Here is a 14,213-nt window from a genome sequence, read left to right as displayed (position 1 = left end):
TGCAAATTCAGCTTACCAATATAAAATTTTGTTTTTCCATATACTTTTAGTACTATCTCTCTCTACTTTTTTGTAAACCCCATATAAATTTATCTTTCCAATATACTTTAGTAAGGTCATTCTTTCGGGGACGGAGGGAGTATCATACTTCCTCCGTTCTTTTTTTATTGCACCATGAGAGATTTCACACTTGCCAATGCAATTTTGTAGCTATTAATATCTTCGATTATACTTTTGTAAAAGTTATAAAGATTTCGAGAGCAATCTAACTAGATCCCACTTGACTATATTTTTTCGAATGGATAAATTACAAATGATGGTCAAAGAAGATTAAGTGAATAGTGTAAAAGTCTTAATGGTGCAATAAAATAAAAACGGAGAAAGTATTAGCTTTTGTCCGCTCTACTCGTGATAATGGGATAGGACTAATTGGGCCTCCATAAAAACAAATCCCTTGCCGGGCTTTACCGAAAACAACCTCAACTCCATTCCCACACATCCCCATTACATTTACATCAGTTGTTCTAGTTCTTCACACCCCTTCACAGATCACAGCAACTCAGAGAAAGAGAAAGGAGAAATGGGAAGGAAGAGCTTCAAGGTAGAGTTCGATGAATCCCCACCAGATGACTTCGATCCAGCAAACCCATACAAAGACCCTGTTGCAATGCTTGAAATGCGCGAGCATTTAGTTCGTGAGAAATGGATCGACATCGAAACTGCCAAGATTCTTAGGGATAAGCTCAGGTGGTGTTATCGCATTGAGGGTGTCAATCACCTCCAAAAATGTCGCCACCTTGTCAATCAATACCTTGAGGCCACCCGTGGCGTCGGCTGGAACAAGGATCATCGCCCTCACTCCCTTCATGGTTTCTATTTTTCTGCTAATTTTCATTCATTCAATTGATTTTTTTTTTTTTTTTTTTGGTATATATTAGATTTATTTTGAAATTGGGTTTGTTTTGAATTAGGTCCTAAAGTGGAATCTGTTGAGGCTGAATGATTTTGACTTGGTTCTTGCATTATTTTGAGGTAATTATTCTAAGCCCTTTTGTTTAGCTTATATGGGATTGACTTTTAGATATTCTATGTTGGAATTGGGTATATTTATGCAAAATTATTTATTTGTTTAAAACAAATTGAGTTGTTTATTTAATGGGTTGTTTTTGTATTGTGTTAGTTGTTCTCTTATTGAATGATTTTGATCAATGTACTACATGATGGTTTTTCTGTAACTTGATTTTGCTTGTATATGTCTGTTGTTGGGAATGAGATGGAAAGGGGTTTAGAGCATTTAGATATAACCATTGACGCAATTCTCTTCTTCAATATGTCCTAATTATGGGCTGTCTCGGTAGTTGGCTTTGAAATTGGTAGACTTGGCAAGTGCGCGTGATTTAATTTATTGAATCTATACCTTTCAAGTGACTTCGGTTGAGTAGCTTTTGCATAGCTTAGATGGAATTAAGTTTTTTATTTTTTTTTTCCTTGAGTTTTGCTGTAAAGACTAGGCTTTTGAAGAGATTCATATTGCCCACAGCATTTAAATTTTGTGCCTTCGATTTAGTTGATTGAAGAACTGTTGAATCTGTTGAAACTAAGGCTGATATGTTTGCTTTAGAAATTGTCGTCTGGCAAGTTAACAGGGTGGTGACTTGTGGGACACTACTATAGACAAATAGTGCCCTCCGATTATTAATTCGTTGAATATGAAAATGTGTTGCTCAATGGTGGTGTGGAGAGAATAAAGAACAATGCACTGTGCTCCTGGAAGCTATGTATCTCCTTAATCCTCTATTTCCAAGTCAAAGTTATTGTATTTGAGTTTTCCCTGAACAAATATTACACCTATTGCACTACTGCTGCTTAATGAATTGATTGAAGGGTATGGTTGTGTTCATATGATAAAGTTCCGTGGGTTTGAAATACTATTGCAATTTTCCCATTTGAATTTCAAGGGTAATTTGTGAGTTGAGCCTAGGTGACTTAGTTTTATGTTTCTCGAATTTTTATATAAAAGTTTTTAATTGAAGTTTGGTGGAGCACGAGCTCTCCAGTTCTTGTTGAATGTTTATATGGTGGCTCATAAGATTGTATCTGAGTGCTCAGGTCTTGCAAGGTTCCTTTAATGTCTAAACCTAAGTGTTAGGCTGGTGAGAAATATTTGACACCAATGCCAAAGCTTTTATATGGTTTTCTAATATTTTTTAAAGGATCAAACTGAAGTATTCTTATTCATTTGAGGTCTCAGATGTGTGTTAGGTGTGTATGATGAAATATGTTTGGAGTGTGTTGAGAATTAGTGGAAGACTATAAGATAAAGTTATATAATAGCGAATCACAATACATAGTGATATGCAGCGTCTTTTTGCTCAATTCTTTTGGGCATTTAGGGGATTAGTTGAATTTGACTTTATAATTTGATTTAAGGCATGTACGGATTTAGTTGAATTTGACTTTATAATTTGATTTAAGGCATGTTCGGATGTACCTAATGGAATTTTGGTATTCATATGAGATTCGGGTTTCTTCGGAAGTTATGATTAGAGAGTTTGTATGGCATAGCATATTCTGAATCCCGCATTGGTAATTAGTGATTCGATAAAAAACTGCATAGAAACCAAAATAATTGAGTGATTTTTGTACACTATTGTGCAGTGTGCGAAGTGAGGTGAACTGTCTCGGTTTTGCTTTGAGAATCTTCCAGTCTTTAGAATGGTATCTATTTTGATTCATGATCATAAAAGAAAAGTAGATATGGCTTGTAATTTTAATATGGACAGGACATAGATGAAGAGTAGATATGTATCATGTATTGGGTGAACTTTCGTATTTGCTATTGTCAGCCGTATACTTCTTTGAGGAATTTTGCATCTTTATTTTAATATTGAAATAATTAGCCGTTTAGCACTCATGATAGTTGGACCGGCACTAGCATGGAGCCATGATATTGGCTAGAAATTTTCAATTTTTTTTTTTTTTAAGTTATGAGGACAATATTAATTTGTATTGTCAGTTAAGACATGGACATGGTTACATATAAATTTAAGAATAGATGATAGTTTTTTATATGAATTTATCAATGTTCTAAAGAGTTGAATAATAACAGAGATGAATAATACCTGTTAAAAACAATGCTTTTCACTATCTCACATACCCGTAATTTTGACTGTGATAACCCTCACCCTTCTTTCTTCTCTTCCCCCCTACGCTTCTTGTTTGTGGTTCTATAGTACTATAAAATTTAGTATCATAACATTATTTTCTAAATACTCCTTCCTATCTTTTTCTGCTGAAGGCCATTCATTTGACCTGGCCTTAATTTATAGATACCTCCATTAGGATTGTCTCACTTTTAAAAATTTGTTGCCCCAATCTTAATTTCAATCTTCCTGTCAATTATCGGCTCCAAATTTGGTTTTCAAATATGTGTCCTAGTTCTAAAAAATCTGTGTTTTTAGTAGCTTTGTTACTTGAATTCTTCAGAAATGCTGGATTGCTTAGAAAGTTAGAAGTATTTAAAATATCTTTGTCTTTTGTATGTTTTCTTAAGATATTTTAGATATCACTCACAAGTCACAAGTGTGCTTCTCCCTCAGGTATGCATGTAAAAGACTAATTTAAAAAAATTTATGATGCAAAATGGGAAGAAGTTTAATCTGATTTTTCAATCATGACCATTGCTCGCCAACCCCTTCACCCTAGTTTTAGGCGTATATTGTGTCCAAACAGAGGTCATTTCATGTAATGATATCAAACATGTACAGCAGGCCTTGGCCAACATAATAGGTTATTATCACTGAACTTTCGGCTAGCTTTTCTGATCATCATAGGCTATTATCACTGAACCATTGGCTAGCTTTTCTTAGATTTCTAATATTGTTGCACCAACTTGGCATGATATACTTCGGATTATGATTTTGAGTGGTTATGTAACTTATGTTGGATAATCTGAATATAAATATGGGTGGAAATTTATTTGTGGAGTCCTCAAATCCGAATATTAGTATGTGTTGAATTCATAAGTTCAACTTTTAGCAAGCATGTGGTGTGTTTCTTTTCTTTTTTTCTTTTCTTCTTTTTCTGCTTCTCATTATTATTTCATTCTTTCTCAAGTGGAAATAAATTAGGGTGCATTTGGTGTGGGCCTTTGGGGTCTTCAAGAAAGGCTAAGGGAATCAAAAGGGCTCTTTTCCTTTGTTACTCTTTGTTAAGACAGTTTAATCATTCCCTTTACCCTCTCCATTCCCCTAGTCTCCTCTCATTGCCCATCCAACCCCCCCCCCCCCACCCCATAGTTTTTGTGTGGAATTAAGGAAGTTGTAAATTCTTTAAAACTAATGATTAAAAGTACATATGTGCATATGGGGTTAGAGAGAGATAGAGAGAAATAAAAAGTAATTGAGAATAATTGAAGAGATAAAGAGAGAATGTGTTGGAAATTGATGTTAAAAGTACAAAAAATATAATGAAAAAAGATGACAACTCATAAAAAAAGGGTTATAATGTCAAAAAATACAATCTTTACATAGAAAGAGGCATTGTATTTTGGTTTACCCAAAAAGAAAAGGAAAATTTCACTTTTGCTACCACTCAAACACCCCTCTCTCACATTTGCTACCCATCTAAAATTTAATTTTATTTTTCTACCACCTGAAATCACATCATTTAAATTTCATTACCACTTAACACTTTCGGTTATTATTTCCGTTAGTGAGATCCAGCCACCCTCAATGTCACCTTCCAGCCACCCCTCCCTCTTCAACCACCTTAACTGCCTCCCTGTCAGCCACCAATAGGTTTGGATGGGTATTCGGTTGGATCGGTGGGTAGTTTTAGGTGGGTTAAGGTAGTAGTATGGTAGATCTAGGTTTGAGTGTGTGGGTATGGAGAAGAAACGGGGGTTTTCAAGAAGGAGAAGAAGAGAGGCCGCGAGGGTTTGGGTGGGTGGTGGGTTTAGTTGTTTAGGTGGTGGGTCTGGGTCGGTTAGGGTTCGATTGGGTGGGAGAAGGCGGTGGCGGGTTGCAAATGGTGGGGAAAAAGGAGTGGGATGGGTCGCCGACGCCGACGCCGGTAGGGGGGAAGTTGGCTGACGGGGGATAGGCAGTGCTGGTTTTTATTTATTTATTTATTTATTATTATTATTATTATTATTATTATTATTATATTATTATTATTATTATTATTATTATTATTATTATTATTATTATTTTGATTTGAATATACTTAACAGAGACATAATGGATTCTTTTGAGTGATAGTGAAATTTAAATTATGTGATTTTAGGTGGTAGCAAAATAAAATACTATATAATTTTAGATAGGTAGTAAAAGTGAAAGAGGGGTGTTTGAGTGGTAGTAAAAGAGGATTTGTATTAGAGGACGTAGGGTGTACTATTTACCAAAAAAAAAAAGGTGTAATACTAATTTGGGATGGAGTAATAGAAAGACACATGCAATTTTACTGCCTTGGTTCTGTTGTTCAATGTCCACCTGCTTTTTATTTTAATGGCCAGTTGGATTATAATCCTAGTCCACGCTGGAGGTGTTGCCTCTGTCCATAAAAATAGGCCATAATTTTAATTATTAATTCATTACAAAAGAATAGATCCACTTATTATTAGCTTAGTAAGTCAAATTCCCATGTTACCCTTAGTGGTACCATTGTAAGCTATGCTACTCATACATGGGTATGAGTGCAGGTGTGGGTACATATCCAAGTATCTAAAACATCAAGGTTGATAATTTTAAGGCACATGAAAACTGTCCTAAAATCAGACATGGTACAAAAGCAGGGCATGAATGCTAACACATTCCAGTTTTTAAAAGACATTTTGCATACAAATACATTTACACACTTTTGAAATGGTTATTTGAAGTCTATTTGTGAGTAGTTGAGAACATATCGCACATATTCTTCTTTTCGTTTTGTTTTTACATATTGAGCAAGGATTCCATATCCTTGTCAAAGTGTTGAGTCTTGAGTGTTTTTGGAAGACAAATGAAGAGTCCAAGTAACATAACCTGTAAAATTCCAAAGGAAAACTATAGATTTAAGGAGGGGATGTGAAATGTTAAAGATTTATTTATTGAAGGATATTATGGTAATTTTGCTAGAATCCTTGATAATGAGTGAGCGACTCCCAAGTGAAACAGCTTATCATTTAGGAACAAAACTAATTTTTTATTTTATTTTATTTTGTTTTGTTTACAGAAACATTAAGGTTTGATGTGACTAAAGGATAAAAAAAAAAAAAATTACAAAAAAAGCGCATATGGACGTGTATGTGGGTTTGTGTTCTTTTTCAAGCTTGCTTACTTTTACCTTCTGCTGTTCTGCTAACCTTGTTTTGTCTAGGTTCTGATTGTGTTATTATTTTAATTTTTTTTTTTTTTTTTTTTTTTTTTAATGTCAATCATGCTCTTAGGGGTTTCCTCATTCAGGTACCCCTTTTGCGTTAGTAATGTAGAACCCAGAAATGCTTTGTACTAAATAATTGTTGCGTAACTTATTCCTTGATGCAGAGGTTTATAAATAATCTAGGAATTAGTTTGCTGTTTAACGTGTAGCTTTTGTATTCAGCAAAAGAAAAATCATGATCTATGTGCTTAATCTTGCAAATATTTTGTTGTTAGAACTTAGAACCATAATATCTGCTATAGTATATCACATATTGTTACATGTTGGAATTAGTTTCTTAAAAGATATCTGTCTTTTGTTTGCAGATCACTAAACCTGGTACAATGCTGGTGGAGTAAAGAATGTGTTGGTATAATATTGCTGGCCTGTTGAAACTGTGCCATGACATTTGCTGTGTAGTTTATTTCATCTGGTTCTCACCCTTTAAAACTTGTGTAGATCTTGATGGATTTTACTTTTGGAATAAATCGTTGTCACCTGGCTTTGAGCTATATTGGATCCGTCTTGCTATATGTTACCAATTTACCATGCGTTATATTGCTTTCTTTGCGGAGTGCAGAGACTTAGTTTTTCTCTTTAATTAGCAGCATCTATTAATATTAGGCATGCTAATCAAATTGGTTTAAAGTTTCAGTGATGTTAATGTTGCTTTATCACAAGTTTACTGAAAGCTATCGTAGGAAAAAACAGATGTTTGTAATAATTAGCTAATTCAGGCATTAACTGTGAACTTTATTCTATCTTGCTCATTGCAAGTTTCTGATTACATGTAACCCCGACTTGAAGTGGGTAAAAACAAAAGGGAAAAATAAAAGATTGCAAAAGGAAGAATTGCTAGTCTCTATTGCTCCTATTTTAAATTCCGTTTTATGGGGAACTACTCGAACTAGTCTTCATGTGATACGATTGCTGCAGAAAAGGATGACCTTCTAGTACCCAAGTATTTGATACTTCCTGAAAAAAACATGAAAGAGGAGAGTAAGTTGATAGGTTATGAAGCATGATAGTATAAGAATATGCATGAACATATGAATATCGTATATTTATGCTACACTAAAATTTTATCATGTTAATGTGTGAAATTTAGAAAAGTATGAAAGAGTGACAGAAGACGAAATTGAATGGATGGAGCTCCCTTCAGTCCAATGAGCGAACGAAGCAAGTGGAAGGAGTTGCTCCCAACCCATGCACCAGGGCTAATTTACTTGCATTTCGTCTCCATAATCGAAACAAAACCCATAGTCCTACTCGAACTTCACCTTCTTCCGGTTATCCATCATCGTAGTCGCAAAGAATGCAAGTAAATGGCCAGAAATGCATGAAATGGCAGCTCTTTACCACTTCTCAGCCCTCTCTATTGGACTTGAAGGGAGCTCTTCTATCTCTCTTTCTCTCCTTTAGATAATGATATGTTTTTAGTTCATCTCCCAATTTTATATTTAGGTTCCTTTATATAGAAGAATTTGAGTGAGTGATTAGCAAACTGAGTGTTTTTTTAAGAGGTACAGAATCTACTGTGAGATTCATAGGATATTAGGATGTTTGCAGGTTGGGAATCTTGTCGGAGTATTCAGTAATCTTTTTCCCTTTCCAAGGTTTGTTGTTTTTTGTTTTGATTTCTTTTGGATTTGAATATCAAATATTTTGAGTTTGACCTGACCTTCTGAATCAATATTCAATAGTATGGATGAACTGTTGAGGGGTTAGCTTTATGTCAATTCTACTGTTTGAAAAGCAAAATTCGTGAGATAAGTTGGAATATTTTCTTGGGAAACATAGACGTTTGTCATTTTTCTCATCAACCCGTGGTTGTAGGTTCAGGTATCAAGTTAAACCTGCAATTGGGTCGATCAATTCGAGTCGAGCCATTTGGGGTCCGCAATTTCTAGTAGGGGTGAGCAAAAATTCCAGGTACCCGGAAATGGAACTGGAACCGGTTAGGAACCAGTGGGTCCAGATGTGGAATTGGACCCGATGGTTCCAATTCCGGGTAATAAGTTTAGGAACCGGTTGCAACCGGTTCTAATTCCAATTTCCAATTTTTTTGACCCGGAACCGGTTGGGTACCCGGTGACCCAATATATATTAAACTAAATATACTTTTTTAAGGAAAAAAAAATATATGTTAAATGTATCTAGTTAGTAAAATAAAAAATATATATTATTAATATATAACCTAAATAAAATTGCTCATGCAATCATTCACATATAAATATAAGTATTAAACGCTAAAAAGGAAAATGGATCAAAATAAGTATTAAATTTGTATTAAAATTTAATAATTATTTACATAAGTGGGTACCTGAAACCGAACTCGGTACCCGGCAGTTCCAATTCCAATACCTAAAGTTTAGGACCCGGTTGAAGTGGTTCCAATTCCAATTCCGAATTTTAGGACCCAGTACCAACCAATTTCGGGTCCGGGTCTTAAAAATTTGACCGAGTACCCGGTTTGCTCACCCCTAATTTATAGCATACTCCTAGAGTACCATGCACACGGTACTTCAGGTTTTATAAAACTCGTGTTATTGTGATGTTAAGTCTCTGTTACTTCAAATTATATATATGTTATTTTTAAATACATGTATGTTATTTCGCCATTTTTCTCATTCATCTTCCTTCCGCACTCACTCTCTCTTCTTCTCAGTTACTCCAACTCAAAATCATACACTTTCTCTCTCCTTTCTTCTTCCAATTTTAGGGGTTTTCTAGTAATCAACCTCACTCTCACTCTCAATCTCACTCTCTTCCTCTCACTACTCCAACTCTAAATCTAACACACTTTTTCTCTCCCCTTTTTTCTTCTAATTTTTTGTGTTTCTTAGAAATCAATTGATTTGAAGGTAATTTAGTATCTTCTAAAGTGTTTGATTCTTTTCAAGATGTCTTAAAATTCAACACTATTAATGTTATTTTGATGTGAATTTATTATTATTTCAATATATATATATATATATATAAAAATTGAAATAACACAACATTTAAACAAAATAACATAAAGTGTATGCAAAATAACTCAAATATATTGTGTAAGGAGTACCATGATCCATAGTACTCCATGAGTATATAATACTAATTGTTTTGGGTCTGGTATACAAATAATACAATCAAGTTGAGTTCATTCGGGTTTTGGGTATGTTCAAAGTTAATAGATAATGGGTTGGGTCGGGTTTAGAGTTGGGGTTAACTTCAAGTTGATTCATGTATGAACTTTTATGCAAGTTTGAAATGGATCAAGACTTAGGGTCAAGCTCGGATCCATCACACTTATGCCTTGTTCAATTTACATTATTTCACTTATTTAAGGTCAAAGAGTTAATAAGTTCAAATAATATAATACTTTGTATAAGGGTTAATAAGTTCATACAAAAGTTATATACAATTGAGAGTACTAATGTTTGGGGAAAGTTGCAGGGAGAGTACTCAAGTTTCAATTGTTGCAGATGAAGTACTCATCTCAAAATTTACCTTCTAAAACCGGTTAACCCAAGAAAACAAAAAAAGGGAAATTAAATTTATGACTAAAAGTCAGAGGGTACTAATGTTTGCAATTGTTCAAGAATTGTAGCAGTTAAAATCTAGTAGCCGTTACAACTCCAAAAAAACTGATTTCCATTTATATACATCTGCTACTTCTCCACCTTGCATCTGCTGAAAAAAAAAAAAAAAAAAAAAAAAAATATCAGAGCAAACAATAACAAAATATTCAGGAAATTCAGTTTGTATTTGTACCTCTTGCAGCAACTTATTGTTGTTTCTCTTTTTCTTTGCTAAATCCTGTAAAATAAATATTGCAATTAGTGTATGAATGTAAGTGAAAATTATGGATTCAATATAAGAAATTAATTTGGTTATTTACCTGCAATGCTTGACTTGAAATGATGTTGTTGTTTTGGCTTTGTTGCTGGCTTGACATAGGGTAGTGATCTTGAGAGGGAGTACACAGTTTGCTCCCCTTCTATGTCTGTGTAAAATGCCCTTTGTGATTGCTGTTGAGTAGGTCTGGGGTTGGGTGGAACCTACAAATTGAAAAAAAAAACCAAGTTAGTTATTAGTCATTTTAACAGAATTAATGATATGATAGAGTTACAGTATCATACTGATGCAACTCTCTGATAGCCACTTGGATATGTGTACACTCCATAACCCCTCATGTGCATGGGCATAGAACTGGTAGGTGCATTTGCATCAGATTCAGGCTCTGTTGTTGTGGGTGTGTGATGGGGTGCTTCTCTTTCTTTTGGAAAATTCTTACATCCCCTTTTGTTATGTCCCTGTAGTCCACACAAACTGCAAGTCTGAGGGTTCCCTGTCTTCCTCAACTTCCTAGTAGCTGTTGTCTCTCCTGCCTGGTATCTTCTCTTTGTTTTAGGTCTGCCCTGAATCTTTTTCAATTTTGGGGGGATGACAGAGGCATCAGACTGTGGCCATTCTTGGGGACCATTCAAAGGCTCTAGCAGGAAAGCATATGCTTTCATGTACTTGTCTTTGGTGAAGAACTCATTCACATAGTCCTCAGGTTGGTCTGATTTGTTCCAAATAGCAACAACAACATGCTTGCAGGGAATCCCACTCAACTGCCAAGCATTGCAACTGCAAGTTCTGTTCTGCAAGTCTACCACAAATTTGTCCTGTGTTGCACCCCTCCTAACCCCATAACAGAATCCCCCATCCCAAAAAGCATTCCATCCCCTTGCCCAGATCTTCACTTTCTCCAGTCTCTGTTGTATTCTAGGGCATAGGATTAAATTTTTCTTACCAATTTCATCTCTTTTTTTGTGGAGTCTTTCCATCAACCCCTCCCTAATATCTTCAAGCATTGTAATAATGGGCTTATGCCTTGAACTTAGGATGTATGCATTTAACACCTCACTCATGTTGTTATCTACACTATCACAACATGACATTGGAGTGTAGAAAGCCCTACACCACTTCTTGTAGTTCCTTTTCATCAAATCTTCAGCTGCATCATCTGATATGACCCTCATGATTTCAATGTTACTAAGGAACTCATTTTCAGTGTTACTTTTAGCAATTGTCCAAAATTGCTTCCTAAATTCAAGTCCCCCACCAAAAACCCCTCTGAATCTGCAGTAGACATGTCTTGCACAAACCCTTGTCTCAGCCTCTGGGAAGACACCTGAAACTGCTGCTAACAATCCCTTTTGCTGATCAGACATGAATGTGTACCCAGCTCCTGTGACTGTTTCTAAATCATCAGCAAGGAGAGACAGGAACCATGTCCAGCTGTCAGTGCTTTCAACTTCAACAACAGCCCAGGCCAAAGGAAACATTTGGTTGTTTCCATCTCTTCCAACTGCAACAAGCAATTGGCCCCCAAAAGGTCCTTTAAGGAAGCAGCCATCTAGGGAGATAAAGGGTCTACAACCAGCTTTGAACCCTTTTTTCAGTGCTTCAAAGCACAAATACAGTCTCTCAAAAACATTAGCATTCATTTGCAACTTCACAGTGTTCCCCCTGTTACTCCTTAAAATCTCTGCAGCATACCTAGGAAGCAAAGAGTACTGTTATGCATACTCCCCTACAATCAAAGATTGACCCTTTTTTCTAGCCCTGTATGCTGTGAACCTGCTTACCCTTATTCCCTTTTCTATCCAAATAGTTTCCCTAATGTCTTGCAACTTCATGTAAGGGTTAACTCTAAACCAATTTGCATAATTCTTAGCAATCCAAGTGAAGGTCATCAATGTCACTTTTGCTTGCCTACCACAATTATGCTCTCCAATGTGGGATTTCACAACAAAATTTCTTTTCCCCTTCTCCCAAGAAGCCCATATTTTCCAAGGGCAACCCTTATCCTCCTGCCTACACTTTGCTCCAACTCTATTAGGGTCATTCCTGTAGAACTTAATGTTCCTTCCACTCCCTACACAATAGTCAGTCAAAGCTTTCCTAAACATGACTGCATTATCAAAGTGTTGGCCTAAAAAAAAAATCAGACTTCCTGCTCTCACTGTTAATAATCCTTTTTTTTTTTTTAACCTTTCACAGGTGCTACAAGGTACCCCAGATCATCTTCATCATCTTCACTAGGGCTATCTTCATCACTGCCACCTTCCCATACTTCATCGTACATGTTCACTGATTTCCCCTTTGACTCTGCTACCCTTTTCAGCATACCTAGCTCCTCCTCAAAATCCAATTCATCCTTCTTTTCTTTTGTCAGTTTGTCCCTAGCACTAACAAACTCCACATCATCTTCATCTGTTCCCTCACTATCATAGAAAAATTGCACATCATCCCCAGTTACCCTAGGCTCAAAAGACCCACTAGCAAAACCATTCAACAAGGACATGAAAGACCCTACACTAGACCCTTGATTACTACCTTGACCACCATTGCCAACATTAAAGTGTGTTGGCATGAACAACTCATGTTCACAGTACAAATGAATCACTCTGCACTCTAGTAACAAAGACAGGAATGGATCAAACTGACTCCTGTCAAAAGATAAAAACCTCACCCCATCTTGCATACTTTTCCTAGGATCTAAGAAGTGAAGCTTCACAATGTCAGTGTATCCCAAGGAGTCTATCAATTGCTTGACATATGAGCTATCTACAGTCTCAGGGATATCATCACAAACAGTGACCCTACCCCCCTATAATACATGTCCTCTCCTTCAACCCACATTCCACCATGATGTATAACTATACAGGGTCTTAATGCATCCATATTGTCTACCAACAATAAGCATCTCACAATAAGCATATTATAAAAAAAAATAAGGCCATTTCACTGTCACAATCAGCATGTCATTTGATTCATGTATTATTAATTGCAATAACAGAATAAGAGAGACACAAAGATATGCAAAAGAAGTGGCTTCATTAATATTTATAAATATGATCCATTACAAAATGGCTATACAAGCCAAGCCATCCTTTTTAATCCTTATCATTGTCATGGTAGTGACAAATCCCAAAAGATTGTAAATGATTTGTCACCTAAACAAAAACCTACTATACCATGACAATGAAATCCTAATATTAACATCTTAAAACATTAAAAAAAAAAAACCTAACATCAAGCTTAATCCTAGCAGCTCCTAAACCCAAAAACAATCTAGCTGCACAGACCCCCCACCCAACCCAAAAACAACACCCTACTCCTCCTTGAACAGCAGAGGGAAGCCATCAAAGTACACAGTCGTGTCTTTGTTGACCTAGGCATGGAAGTCACGACCATCATTGTAGATTAGGTCGTTGAGGACCCACTCATTGACAGAGGCCCTTGGACCATAGAAGGGTAGGAGTCGGGCTAGGTGGCGAGTCTTCCACCAAAGACGCCATTTCCTGCAGACCTGCTTAACAGTATCCCTACTACCCCAGTCCAGCTTTGGGAAGACATGGATCACGAGCAGATCGGGGTCGCTGAAAACAGGGTGAGCGTCGGAAAGAGCATCCATACCTAGGTAAATTAAGGGAGTTAGACAAGGTATTTTCCATTTTAAACCTACTCTGTTTCACTACCCCCAAACCCTAGAAATTATAAAGCAATTCTACCCAAATCCAACACAATTTTGCTAATCAGCCACAACAACAGAATTATACAACCACAAAACAAGTTCATCACAACAAAATCAAGAAAATTCACTTAAAAAAAATTTCAAACAAAAAAACAAAAATTCATCAACTCTGTACAAACAAGAACATTAATGGCGAAATTATGAAGAAGAAGACAAAAAAAGGGAATATACCTCCAGTAGATTGCAGCGCTGCTAACTTCGCTTTCTTCTTTGATGATTCACAGTCACACTCCCACATTAATGG

General features: G+C 35.9%; 1 protein-coding gene across 1 annotated transcript; it reads left to right on the top strand.

The window, feature by feature from the left end:
• Positions 1-486: 486 nt before the first annotated feature.
• Positions 487-6,955, top strand: LOC145598716 (NADH dehydrogenase [ubiquinone] 1 beta subcomplex subunit 10-B-like). The gene is made up of 3 exons (XM_081655105.1): positions 487-869; positions 972-1,032; positions 6,726-6,955. Exons 1-2 carry the CDS (start codon positions 581-583, stop codon positions 1,001-1,003), a joined length of 321 nt encoding a protein of 106 aa, XP_081511231.1. The 5' UTR covers positions 487-580; the 3' UTR covers positions 1,004-1,032; positions 6,726-6,955.
• The last annotated feature ends 7,258 nt before the right edge of the window (positions 6,956-14,213 follow it).

This window comes from Chenopodium album, chromosome 2 (assembly GCF_948465745.1).
Source record: "Chenopodium album chromosome 2, dcCheAlbu1.1, whole genome shotgun sequence".
NCBI classification, from domain to species: Eukaryota; Viridiplantae; Streptophyta; class Magnoliopsida; order Caryophyllales; family Amaranthaceae; genus Chenopodium; species Chenopodium album.
Note: the sequence above shows the minus strand (reverse complement) of the source record. Positions and strands in the feature narration are given on the sequence as shown.

What these genes read in the sequence shown, in the direction of transcription:
- LOC145598716 (XM_081655105.1), top strand. Translation starts at nt 581, where the DNA reads ATGGGAAGGAAGAGCTTCAAGGTAGAGTTCGATGAATCCCCACCAGAT. An exon ending in TCGCCCTCACTCCCTTCATG is followed by an intron (nt 870 to 971) that starts GTTTCTATTTTT and finishes GTTTTGAATTAG; the next exon opens with GTCCTAAAGTGGAATCTGTT.